Source organism: Tauraco erythrolophus, chromosome 2 (assembly GCF_009769465.1).
Source record: "Tauraco erythrolophus isolate bTauEry1 chromosome 2, bTauEry1.pri, whole genome shotgun sequence".
In the NCBI taxonomy this organism is placed as follows: Eukaryota; Metazoa; Chordata; class Aves; order Musophagiformes; family Musophagidae; genus Tauraco; species Tauraco erythrolophus.
Window position 1 is genome coordinate 120,091,463 of NC_141466.1, and position 13,656 is coordinate 120,105,118.

Below are 13,656 nucleotides of genomic sequence, written 5' to 3' on the forward strand. Positions count from 1 at the left end.
GGAAGCCCATGTCCCACTAAAAGTTAACATGGAGGGATCCAAATCCCTCCCAGCACAGTCACTCATTTCATCTAGTCTTTCTGATACACAGAGGAAGAAACCCAACGATGAGAACTACTCTTTTATGCCTTAATAAAACCACTTCCAGTCTCAGAAAATAACAGTCAACAGTCCAGTTTGTGCTGTGGGCATGAAGCCTGGATAGCAGAGTGCAGCAGTTCCAAGAGGACCTCACTAAAACCTGCCAGGGAGGAAATGCACAGAAGCAGCCAGAAGAAATTTGACTGAAAACTAGCATCACTCACCACTTTACTTTGCAGCTCTGTGCATTCCATTCCACGATGTGCTTGTCCTCTGAACAGCTACACAAGCAGCACTTGTCCTGATGCCATCTCACACAGTTTACTCTACTGTCATGACCACCATCCTACAAAAGGTAAAAGAGGGTCAGCTTGTTAATAAATGAACGAGTCTGGACTACTGAGTCTTCCTCACACCAACGTGAACAAGCTGCTCTTTCAAGAACTGAATTCAAATCATTTTAACTTGAAGAGAGTGTGGTTTTAAAGACCAATATACATATACAGTTATAGAAGTTAAAGATATTTCATATTTTCATACGTATTTGAACGAATTCTTGTTCTAGTTCTTCAGAGGTTAAAAAAAGAATTGTCCTGCCCACTATTTTTGTAAAGACAGTCCAACAAAGCTGTTTAACAGTATGAGATTCACTCAAAGGAAAGGCTAGCACAGACATCTTGCTGACAGTCATCTAAGTGCCTGCTGGCTGAAGTACATCCAGAGATGAGCAGCCTTCCCTTCGCACCTGACTTTCAAAAGAAGCTCTCAGCAGATCAGGAGACCCCACACAGGGCTATCATTCACCTCTCAACAACCAAAACCTCTGCAGCTCAAATACACCCTTTAATCATTTATGAAAATATTTCCCGGCGTTTATAAAGTTTCACTACTTGAATCGGCACCAGCCAGCTCAGACTACTCCCAAAAGCGGCACTGCAGATCAGCTCTGAGGAAGCCAAAAGACACCACAGCAAGACGTTCTGTTCAGTAAGGACACCTGAAAGTGACAGCTCCTATTCTAGCAGGAATAATCTTTTAAGTCAACCTATCTGTAAAAAACAAAGTACCCACCGAATAACATCTGCTACCCTGTTCCTATAGGAGAGCAGCCACTGTTGTCAAATCGACCGAAACTGTAAATGTTAACCTGAAACTCCTTTATTTTGTTCACAGCTTTCAGGCATACATACAGCTTTTCCATAAAACAGAGCTGACACTCGTTAGCTAGTGTCACTGCCACGCACTGTGACTTTAACAAGTCATTGTTGTCTCTAAATTCACAGACATTTATCGCCGTACATACAACCAACAGTGCAGAAGTAATACTGTGCCCAAGTTTCTCAAAGTACTGCACAGAGTCATTCATACAGATTTATCTTGCTTGTTACCTAAGCCAAGACTAAAACCGAGGTACTCAGGAGTAACAGGGAAGTTATCAGCGAGAAAGCCAAACCAAAAATCAGCGTATCTCATTTGAGAAAGAGCATGCGCCGAGAGCTCAAAAGCTTCCACAAGGGAGGCCAGTTTAGACCAGAGCCCATCAAAACAGCTTCCCAGAGTCGATGAGCACTTCAGTCCTGCCCCCCCATCAAAACAGCAGCTTCCCAGAGTCAACAAGCACTTCAGTCCTGCCCTCCTCTCCCACCACACCGTGCAGCAGCTGAGGGTCTGACACTCCCATAGAATCATAGAATGGTTAGGGCTGGAAGGGACCTTCAAAGGTCATCTAGTCCAACCTCCCTGCAAGGAACAGGGATATCTCCAACTAGATCAGGTTGCTCAGGGCCTCATCCAACCGGGCCTTGAACGTCTCCAGGGATGGAGCATCCACCACCTCTCTGGGCAACCTGTTCCAGTGTTCTACAACTCTCATGGTAAAAAATTTTTTCCTAATATCCAACCTGAATCTACCTCCCTCTATTTTAAAACCATTACCCCTTGTCCTATCACAACAGGCCCTCCTGAACAGCCTCTCCCCATCTTTCCTGTAGGCCCCCTTGAGGTACTGGAAGACCGCTATAAGGTCACCCCAGAGCCTCCTCTTCTCCAGGCTGAACAGCCCCAACTCTTTCAGCCTGTCCTCATAGGAACGGTGCTCCAGCCCTCTTATCATCTTCGTGGCCCTCCTCTGGACCCTCTCCAACTGGTCCATGTCCTTCTTATGTTGGGGGCTCCAGAACTGGACGCAGCACTCCAGGTGAGGTCTCACGAGGGCAGAGTAGAGGGTCACCTCTCTCGACCTGCTGGCCACGCTCCTCTTGATGCAGCCCAGGATGCGGTTGGCCTTCTGGGCCGCAAGAGCACATTGCCGGCTCATATTGAGCTTCTCATCCACCAGTACTCCCAAGTCCTTCTCCTCAGGGCTGCTCTCGATCCATTCACCACCCAGTCTGTATTTGTGCCTGGGATTGCCACGACCCAGATGTAGGAGCTTGCATTTGGCCTGCTTGAACTTCATGAGGTTGACACGGGCCCACCTCTCCAGCCTGTCGAGGTCCCTCTGGATGGCATCCCTCCCTTCCAGCGTGTCCACAGCACCACACAGCTTGGTGTCATCGGCGAACTTGCTGAGGGTGCACTCCATGCCACTGTCCACGTCACCGACAAAGATGTTGAAGAGGGCCGGGCCCAACACGGACCCCTGAGGGACACCACTCGTGACCGGTCTCCACTTGGACATCGAGCTGTTCACCACTACTCTCTGAGTGCGGCCATTGAGCCAATTCCTTATCCACCGAGTGGTCCATCCATCAAACCCATGCCTCTCTAGTTTAGAGAGAAGAATGTCGTGCGGGACAGTGTCAAAAGCTTTGCACAAGTCCAGGTAGATGACTTCACTCTCCAGTGAAGCACTTCACTACTGTTACTTTTAATGCCAAATGACAAATCCATGCACAATGTTAAGACATCACATTAACGCTGAAGCCAACATTTCCCAATGGGTACACACTGCCAACAATAGAAAAAGCACCATTTGAAGATTCCCAAGCACCTCAATTACTGCACCTCTAGCCCCATACACAGCTATTAAGGAAGAAAACACCTGAATAATTAGGTCTGCTTATTCTGTTTTCTAGAAGCAGAAAGAACAACGTAAACTGACTGAAACCAGGAGTATTTGGTAGCGTGTGATGAAGAGGGTATTACTCACTGCTCTGTAATTCTCCTTTTACTGTGCTGTACGACAAACTGTTGCACCAATCGCCAGGATATCTAACTGCTTGTCCACTACTGCAATTCCAGACTTCCGTTTTTTCCTCTGGGGACCATCCTGGAAAAGTGAAAAACAGAAAACATGAAATAAATTAGAATGACACGCTAATCTCAGTGTTAAAGCAGAGGGGAAAAAAAACTTCTGTGAGTTTGGGACCCAGTCAGCCTGCACAAACTTGGCTAAGACACAAAATGAAGACATTAAAGAGCAGAGAAACCGAGACTCATCTTGTACCTCAACGTACAAAGTAACAAAGTCACCGTGAGTCACTCGGAAACATCTGGTGGAGGCCAGTTTGCTCGCCTGCTGACCACACACAAGGGAAAAAACACATTTCACTCTTTCACAGAGTGCGTGTCCCAGAGGCAGAAGTAAAGATTAACACGATGAGAATCCTTCATCCACAAAATGGAAACACTTGATCAAGAACCATCAGTTTATTTTTTCCTCAAAAGCTCTTCAGAAGAGCCTTCAAATACTAAGTATTCATAATGCCTCTGAAAAAGAAAGTGCTACCCCCTGCACAGAGGGAAGCAATCAGGACCAGAAGCTCAGTGCTCTGCGCAAGCCCTGCCGTCAGTACCGAGGTCCTCCCATGACCAGGCAATTCTTCAGTCCGGGCTCTCTCGCTTTGCAAGTGCTGTCAGCCACTTCCAGGAGGGATTTCGCTTCATTTCTCAACCAGAAACAGGCAAATGCACCACATCACTAGGGAGAGGAGAAGGAATCAATCTGGCTCTTGAGCATGTGAAACTACAATAAAGAAGGCAGAAGAAGCCACATTTACTCTCACTGTGTTAATCCCACATAACTCATCACATAAAGAAAATTAAAAAATCATCCCTCTTGATTAGTCTTTAAATTGGACCTTAGTAAGTCTCCTTATGTTTGTGACGTCACAGCAAAGCATTCTCTCCAATTAAAATTACACACGAGCTAATGCTTCCTCCACACAACAAATGTATTTGCACCGATTAGCATCCACAAGCCAAAGGAGACTGACATGAGCCACCAACTCTGTGCAAGCTCCACGTGGTGCAGCTCATCTGCCATCAACAGACATCACACAGGGAATGTAAGTAACTTTCACTCAGGTCCAGAGATATAAGGACAAGCAGGATTAGGGAGTTTGCACCACACTGAGATTTCAAAGTTTAACGCTGCAGGATAAACACTTTGGTTCTTTGAAGCGGGACTTTCTTTTCGTCTGGATTTAACACAGACACCTTCTGCAAGGAAAAGCCTTTTGGTTTAGGCCAACAAATACCAAAATGCTCCAGAGATACTTTTACATCAAAAGCAGGCTCTCTACAAAAGAGATTACATTGGGGTTTTTGCAAGGATTTGTTTAGGCTGCTTCTTTGCTGGGAAAGAAAAGTGTTCAAAAAACAACAGGAAAACTCAGGTGCTGAGAAACCCTGACAGTCACCAAGCACGACCAAGTAAACCAGCCAGCTTTTAAGACAATGTAGGAGAAAAGACTGAACTAGTTAAATTTTTGGCAGCAATGCCAACTAAACCATCTTGAAACTGCTGTTTGACACGCAAAGACGAAGCCAGTGGAGATGCGAGTGCAGTTCATGTTTTCTGGGACTTTTCGACCTCTTTATGCAGATTTACCAGTTACTCCACACACTACCAAGACTGCAAAGCAAAACCACAGTTAAGAACAGATCTTATTCTCTCCCCTTACATAAATCTTTTAACTATAATTTGTTCACCCTCCATTTCAGTCTGTTAAGGCCAATTTCCCTTGCAACAACCCAAAGGTACGACAAAATTCCCACGAAAACCCACAGTTATTTCGAGCATCAAGAAGAAACCTAGAGGCAGCAAAGGTTTTTCCAGCTATTTTTCACATATATTTCTTTACTGTCAACCCTTTATCAGCATTAGTGGGGTATTTTGTCAGAAATTTCTGCATGAAAGAAATGCCAGAATTCAGACACCTATTAATGTTGGAGATGATTGGAGAAAACACTCTGAGAACTGAAAAAAAAAGTTTAAAAATAATACTAATAAAAAAAAAAACACAAACCAAAAACTTCTCGACCCTGCATTAGATTAGCACATACATAGACCGCCAAGTGCAGTGAGATCCATGCGGGATTCACTTGTGGATCAGTGTCTTCAACACAAAAGCATCCTGTTTTCATGGACAGGGCAGGACAAGAGAGGCATTTTACACCGTCAGTGCTCCTGCTGACAGCCCTTTTGCTTTGTTTAAAAAATAATAAAACCCCCAGTGCCGCATCTCTCACCAACACGCGAACTTTCCCCTGTGAAGAGCAATCCTGCCACGCTCCTCTGAGGGAGATCCCACCCCACCCCGGGGCACGTCCCGCCTGGACATGCCCCAAGCACCGCCGAGGGGGCCGCGGCTGAACCCCGAGGAGCTCCGCTCCTCCCCCCGGGACCCGAACCCCGCTCCCCGCACCGGGACACGGCGCCTCCGCTCCCCGGCCGGCCCGGCCACGCCGAACCCCGCCACACGCCGCCAGGAGGGCGGGGGGAAGCCGAGCGGGCCGCGGCCACGCGTCGGAGCTCTGTGTGTCGCCCCCACCCTCATCGCACCCCCTCCTGCGCCCCCGTTCGCCCCCCGCCCGCCCCTCCCCTCACACACGGCCCGCACCTTGCTGGGGTGGGCGGCCCCCGGCGGGGCGCAGCCCAGGCAAGTGCGGACTGCGCTGCGGCGGCCAGAGGGCACGTACTCGCGCTGCAAGCGGCTCTTCGCCGCCTCCCACACCCGCGGACGCCCATCCGAGCCGGGGATGGCGAAGAAACGGCGGTCGCAGGGGCAGAAAACGCAAAAGGCCTCCACCACCGCCGCCGCCATGGCGCTCCCTGCCCGGGCCTCTGCGCCGGCGCATGCGCCGCCCGCGCCCCGCCGTGACGCCACTTCCGTAGGGGAAAAGAGAGAACAGCACCGCGATCGTGAGCTGGGTCCGTGCATGGCTGGGAAATGGAGCGCGGTTGGAATTCGGGCTCGAATTGGTGTTTAAATGTGTTTCTGCCGCTGCAGAGCGCTGCCTCTCCCTGAGGAAGGTTCTTCTGAGGAGGTTGATCACCCAGCAAGCGTGTTACCGCTGCTGTCGAGCCAGCCGCGCTCTCGAATGTGGGTGGTGGCTAACGCGGAATTAGGAGCAGCTACGCTCAGTGAATGGGACAAACTAGTGTGCTGAGGTCCATCGGGAGCTTAAAATTGGTGAGGGCACGTAAGCAATGGCAAAGGGAATCGGGAGGGGCCCCTGCGGAGATGAACAGAGCAGTTTGTTCTTCCTGGTCCTTGGTTTTAGCTGCAGTGATCTCCACCGGCAATACGAATTTAGCGGGAAAGACTTATTTGATGGTCAGCCATTAAATGCTGACCCGGGATCACTCAGCTGCAGGTGGTCTTGATACATGTTGGGCCCAGGTTTAGAGATCAGCAGTTGCACCTGTGGTCCCTCTGCCTATTTCTGCTTCTAGCTCCTTCCCATCATCTTTCTGCAATAAACTACGTGGTTTTTTTTCGTTAAGTGATGGGATTTGAAGATAGCACGGGATTATCCTCCAAATTACCATTGCTGCCATGGGAACTAGAAGCTGACAAAACAGAAGGCAAAAGTTAGCACTTCTCTTCCCAGAGATGTGTTTGGAGAGAAAGAAAGTGTCATCAGCTTTTCCCATCTTCCCCTGCAGGCAGAGCCTAATAATAGTATTGCTTTTTCCAAATTTACTGAACTTAAATCAGCACCAAGTACAGACAGTGTTAGTCACAGCTGAACACAATTTGGTGCTGACCCAGAAATAAGTGGGCTGAATTTGCTCTTTCGTAAGGGTGACTAATTTTGCCACCATTTCATACAGTGATACCCTGTGAGAAAAATAGCTGCTGCGCAGGTAAATGCTGAAATTTAAACCTAGCGGCCACATTACCAAGGTCCATAAAACTCTCATTGACTGAACAGATTGCCTTCATCTCCCCTCTCCGTGTTACTCTCAGTTTATGTTTTATTTTCTACTCCTTCTTTCGTCTTTCCCAGAAACTACTGACATGCGACAGGACAAAGTTAAGACTGTGTAAAGAATGTGGCATTTGCTATGACTTTAAGAGAATGGCTGGCAAAGGGAACCGCGCAGCTGGCAAGGTAGACTCTGTCTCTGACAGCAGAGAAACGGTCCATGGAGGGCGGGCTTAGTGAGGGCCAGCGCCATCAACGCAGTGGTAGTAGCTGGCAATGGTCTCTGCGCAGCAAAATAGAGCAGCATGCAGTGGAGAGGAAGACTGCAGCTGTTTGAAAGATGCTGGATGATTCTTGCAAGTAATGTTTTAAGACAAAAAATATCTCTTTCCGCCATCCCTGAAGTACTTTGTTTGTTCATTTAATTTTCTCTCAGTTTATTTATTCCTTCCATCATACTTTGGCCTTCAGCATGAGGAAAGTAAACAAAAGAAAAAAGGGGCAGGGTTTCTCCCATCCCTCCCAAAAGCTATTTGGACATTTACTTTTCTTGATGCAGGGGAAGGGGAATCAGAAAGGAAAGACGATTTTTCTGCAGATATTTTCATTGTGCTAGAAAAATGTCATTTTTTTGATCCCTCTCCCTCTGTCATCCTCCATTAACGGAAAAGAAAAAGTGCAACCACAGGGTTTTGGCCAACTCTTTTCCCCTAACCAGTGTCTTTTGGGGTTAGAGCGGATAGATAGAGAGTTAAGATACTGAAGTCACTGCAAACAGGAAAGTTTCACTTTTGCCTCACTTAAACTCTGAGAGGTGAGCTTTTTTATACAGGGCAGGCAAACTTTTTCTGTCCACCTCTTCTCCATTTCTGAAATGTTTCTTGCCCTCTCCATTGAATAAAGTTGCTGCATTTCACAGAGTTGTATCAGAACAACGTTGGAAATTTGCCTTTAACCCCGAAGGTTCCAGGACCTAGAAGTGTGTTGTGGGCACATGGGGGGAAATGCGTGCTTAGGAGCAGAAAGAAATGTCAGGTCCACCCCTCCCCAGCACCTCCTAAGCAAGGATATTAGTTTGACAAACTGTGCCCTGAGCCTATGGTAGAATTTTTCTAACTACTATAAACAGGTTAAGCAAAGGGAAGAATATACGTTTTGCCATAGCAAATGATCTCTTATGGAGGGGTTTGATAACCTGAGCCCTTCGCGACTTTGAATTTCCTTGCTGTCAGCCTTGTGGCAGAGGAGTGCCTTTTCCTCATCTCTTTATGGTGATAACAGAAATGTCTTGCAGAGGCTGGGTAGCTCATTCAGGATCTGGTAGGAATGCCAGGGAAGAGCATGACTGTAACAGAGACTTCAGGGTACCTCCTAACCTGTGGGTCCATCCTCTCAGCTCAGTCTAGAGTCCCAGAAATGTGCTCAGCAAAGAGGGAAAAATTGACATGAAGCCACTTGCCTCATGAGCTGCAGAACAGCCCTTGAGGGCTACACAGCGGTCTGCTGAAGAGATGGGGGAAGCACAGCGTATAGGGAGCAAAACTCTGCACAGCTAAAGCTGACATGCTGCTGTGGGCAAGATACAGTAGTCCTCATGTCTGAGTAGCTTACCAGAACACAGTCCAAAGACGACTGTGTGGCAGCTACTCCAACCTGTTTCCAAAGGTGACTTTTACCATCATGTGTGTTAGACTGGGCACTGAAAGAAGACGCGTTGTAATAGTCATTGTACATTCCATCTTTCTATCCTAAACCACCATGTTGTACCTCAGTGATGGTAGAAGCTCCGACCACTTCATTGCCCTACAAAACACCATTTAGCTTTTCTGCACAGTATCATCATCAGCAGTGCTAAAACAACCCTTTCCAATCACTTTTTCTTCTATATAGGAACAATTCCTTCAAAACAGAAGGCCTTCTACAGTGATTTGGGGGATGAGATAGAGATGATGTGGGTATTTTCCCTCTCTGAAGAGTCCTGTGCATTTACCTCTGATATGGATGCACCATTAAGAAATACAGGTGGCACAAGATTATGCAACTGCAAGGAAAGGGAAGTGTTTGGGGTTTTTTTTCCATGGCATGAGGGAAACATGTATTTTCATCCATCACACGTGCGGCTCCCTGGAATTGCAAGAGCAATATGCCATCTTGTGGACAGATTTGATGCACTAGTTGTTATTTGCAGAGAAGTTTTCCTACTTTGAACAGTGAAAAAAACCGAACTAGAATCAAAGAAAAAAAAGAATCAAAGCAAAGTTGACACCCAGCTAAAGGCTGTCAAGAAAACACAAAGCTGTGGGGTATGCCAAGGCCCAGTAGTCATCGGCAGGCAAGGTCCTTTCTCTGGTATGGCAGCTTTCCCGTCCTGCTCCTAGGAGGAAAAAGAAGTTTTCGCCAGAGAGGGGAGAGTCTTTAGGAAAAGCCTTCAACCATAACATGTTCATAGGGCTAGTGAGAACCAGCCAAGGATTCCCCTCCTGGCACCTTTGGTGTGGAGGAATCACTGGAGGTTTCCAATTTTGCAGCTGGGCTTTTGCACACCTGAGAAAGTGAAGGGACAGTTAAGTGAAAATGGAAAGGGCAGAGGCCCATGGTTCTTGAGGCAATGAGAGCACTGCAGAGGGCTAGTGAGAACCAGCCAAGGATTAACCAGCCAAGGATTAACCACCTGGCATTTTTGGTATGAGAGGAATCGCTGGACGTTTTCACTTTTGGAGCGGGGCTCTTGTGCAAATGAGGAAAGTGATAAAATTGCTGCATGGCTCTACCATAACACCCTGACTAATCTCTTCTCCCTTCCCTAGGCAAGGGCGATTTCCCTGGGATATTATCCTAGTTGAACTGCATCGGTCTAAGTTTTAAGATGGTTAGTAGATAACAAAGGATTTGGTTGTCGTTTCATTGTTTTTGCTACTCTGAGTTCCCTTGCCATCTCACACCTCTTTAAAAACAGCTGATGACAACACAACTGAAAGAGACATGAGTATGCAGCTTACTACGTCTTCTCTTCCCACCCCCTACATATTTTCCTGAACAAGATATTACCCAAATAATAGCAGAGTATAGCACTGACCCACAGTTTTAACTTTAACGTGCAGGATTTCCGTGGCCACATTGACTGCGACGGCCGTCTTTCAGCCAGAAGCCTCCTTTGCATCAGTCTTGTTCTATGTACACCTTTCTGCCTTTCCCAAATAAACCAGCCTCAACAGACTGGTCACTTCCTCAAAAGGATCAGGTACACTAAATTGATCTGCATAAATCTTTGACTTCTACATGATTTTACCAAGTTCTTGGATGTTCCAGAGCAGCAGATACCACGTAGCTGTTCAGAGCACTCAGCTCTGAAGGCGAACAATAAGTCTGATGCCAATTTACAGCAAGCACCTGCTGCACGCTCACAGTAGGTACTGCACATCCCAGGAGACCCACTACAATGTCACCTGTCTCTGCCCTTCCTTTAATCCTGACCCCTAAGTTCTCAGTCAACTCTTCTGCTGTCCCCAGGCAGAGCTCCATGCACTCCAGCTGATCTTTGAGATGGAGGGCGACACCTCTTCCTTGTCTCCCCTGCCCATCCTTCCTAAAGAGCCTGTATGTACATCAGTAATGATAAACTCATTTCCAGACAGATTTGCAAGATCTTCTCCTGTAATCATGCCAAGCCCTAATTTTGGGAAAAGCTGGCCAGACAGTGACAGGTCTCAACAGTATATGACACAGATGCAGAAGGTGCTGATACCTGAAAAGGAAACTGAACTTTCCAAGACTTGTTTTAAGTTTTAGAAAGCAGTTATTCTTTATTGCAGCACTGGGTGCACGGGGGATTTCTCCTCCTAGCATGCACATTGGCTTCTGGACAGAAAATTAGTTATACACTACAATCATGCATAATTCATAACATATTTACATATTCTTAAACAATTGGTTAATTTTCTCTCGCTTTTAATGTAAATTACTTCGCATGCTCAGTTTTCCTCCTCCGCCCCTTTCTTTTGGGTCTGGGGTGTAATTAGGGTAGGTGGTCCGTGAGTCGGTGGTCGCGATCTCCCCCTGCCGGAATTACCTTTTCCCCCAAGTCACTGCATGTTCACAGTTTAGAAAAACATGATAACAAAGTTTCTGCAGTTTCTGGGATGTTCCCTCCAAGGGCAGACAGTTCTTGATAAAGAGTCTCTGTTTTAATCACTGCTGACAGCTTTCAAGGATGGACGTCTTGTTAGTTTCTTTAGGTATGTGTAAATCACCTACTGCCGACTGAACCCTTCATGAAACTGTTACACAAAACTTTAACCCCTTTATTGTTGGGTAACAATTCCCCCCTTTTCTTTATCCTTGCGAATTCTTTCGCAAAAATTCATATTGTTCATGTTTAAGAATTGTGAGTAGAATGTTATCTACCAAAATGGAATTACAGGAAGTTCTCATGCAAACACAGCCGTTACCTATATATGCAAGTACAGTTTTAGGTTTTTCGTCAGAATGTATCTCAAAATGACAAACATTCTGTTCAGTGTAAAGACAGATGTCTTGACCTCTGATGGTATTGCTTTCACAAATGAATCCTTGTTGCCCTTGCACAACACGTGCTGATGTCAATTGTTTGCCATTTATTCTCACTCTTTCGTGCCCACACTCTGTGTTCCAAGGGATATAGTGTAGTTAATTTAAATGTGAGTGCTATCACCTTTCTGAGTATTCCAGAGGCAAATTATAAAGACAGGCTGGGTTAATATAAAATTGCTCCAGCATTCTAGTTTTTCATTTTCAAGGGCACAAAGATTCTTTGTGAGCACAGAATTATTGGTTCCTTCTACAGTAATTTGAGTTGCTTTCTCATGGATGGTTCCATTGATCATTCGGCAACCTATTTGGATCCCTTCTCTGGTTGTTCCCATCAAGAGGGGAGCCTCACTGTCCTTGTCCCAGCCCCACTCATGTTCTGAGTATATTTGCATTCCATGCATAACCACAGTAGCTAAATTTAAGTTCAAAGATGGTCCCATACTTCCTGTGGACTTAAGGTAGGTGTGAGACCATGGCCAACTTAGAGTGGAAGTGTTTACCATTTCAATCATACTTATCAGAACGGTGACAATTAACACCGGGTCAGTCTTATTGTAGTTGGTCCTGTGGCTTCTGCTGTCCATTGTTCCTCAGGCGCTTTCTTCACCCGGGAGTAATGAATCCAAGCGGGTTGTTCTCTGATCTTGATCGCCATGTAGGTTGTCAGCAATATCTGGAACGGTCCATTCCACCTCTCCTCAAGGGGGTGGCCTGAAATGGTTTTAATGTAAACCCAATCTCCAGGTTTGAATGTATGCACTGGAGAATCTAATCCCTGTGCCCTGGTGGACATTACTACTTTGTTTACTTCTTCCAATTGTTTTCCTAATGCTATCAGATATTGTTGTAAGCCCATTTCTCCAATTTGACTGAGATCTTGCCCTTGATACCTAGTTTGAAATGGTTTCCCATATAAGATTTCAAAGGGTCTCAATTTTTCCTTAGTTCTTGGTTTAGTTCGAAGCCTTAATAAGGCAATTGGAAGGACCTGATCCCATCTGAAGTTGGTTTCTTGACAAATTTTGCTTAGTTGTGTTTTTATTAAGTGATTCATTTTCTCCACCTGCCCGCTTGCTTGGGGTCTATAAGGTGTATGCAATTTCCAGTCAATTTCTAAAAATTTACTAACAGATTGCACTACTTGCGATACAAAATGCAGCCCTCTGTCTGAAGAAATTACTTCAGGGACTCCAAACCAAGGGATGATTTCCCTTAGCAAAACTTTAGTCACTTCTTGGGCTTTGTTAGTTCGACAGGGAAATGCTTCAGGCCATCCGGAATAGGCCTGAATAGGCCTGAATAGGGAATATACCCCCCATTTCTAGGCAATTCCAAGAAGTCTATTTGCCAATTTTGACCTGGAACACATCCTTTGCCAATGTTTCCAAACTTTACCCAGTTGTCTACCTTTGGGTTATTCTTTAAACAGGTTTCACATCTACTAACCACATTTTTTACAGTTTGAAATAAACTTCGTGCTATTATATGCTTAGAGAGAGAATTCTATAAAGCTTCTGTTCCCCAATGAGTTTTGCCATGCTCAGTTTTTATCAACATCCATAGTATTCTAAAGGGAACTATTATTCGATTGTCCTCTACTGTTGCCCATCCTGATGGATTAACCTTAGCTTTTAAATCTTTTATAAGCTTTTTATCTTTTTCATCATATTTAACCTTTTCAGGTAGTGATAAGGATTTTTCCGGGATCAAACTTAATACCTCACCTTGTTCCGCTGCTTGCCTCGCCTTATGATCAGCCAATTCGTTACCCACCTCCTTGTCAGTGTTACCTTTTGATGTCCTTTACAATGCATGATGGCCACAGCTGTTGGACGCTGGACTGCTTCT

General features: G+C 45.9%; 1 protein-coding gene across 2 annotated transcripts in view; it reads right to left on the bottom strand.

The window, feature by feature from the left end:
• Positions 1-6,134, bottom strand: part of LOC104381363 (speedy protein A-like) — a 29,210-nt gene extending 23,076 nt beyond the window's left edge. The window contains exons 1-2 of one of the 2 annotated variants that reach the window (XM_086631821.1): positions 6,007-6,134; positions 306-427 (exon numbers count right to left, since the gene is read on the bottom strand). In XM_086631821.1, the coding sequence (XP_086487947.1) occupies positions 306-335 (30 nt within the window). In that variant the 5' untranslated portion in view covers positions 336-427; positions 6,007-6,134. Of the gene's footprint in view, positions 1-305; positions 1,646-6,006 lie in introns of those variants that run through there. The other variant, XM_086631820.1, reaches the window with a different exon arrangement.
• Between the last annotated feature and the right edge of the window lie 7,522 nt (positions 6,135-13,656).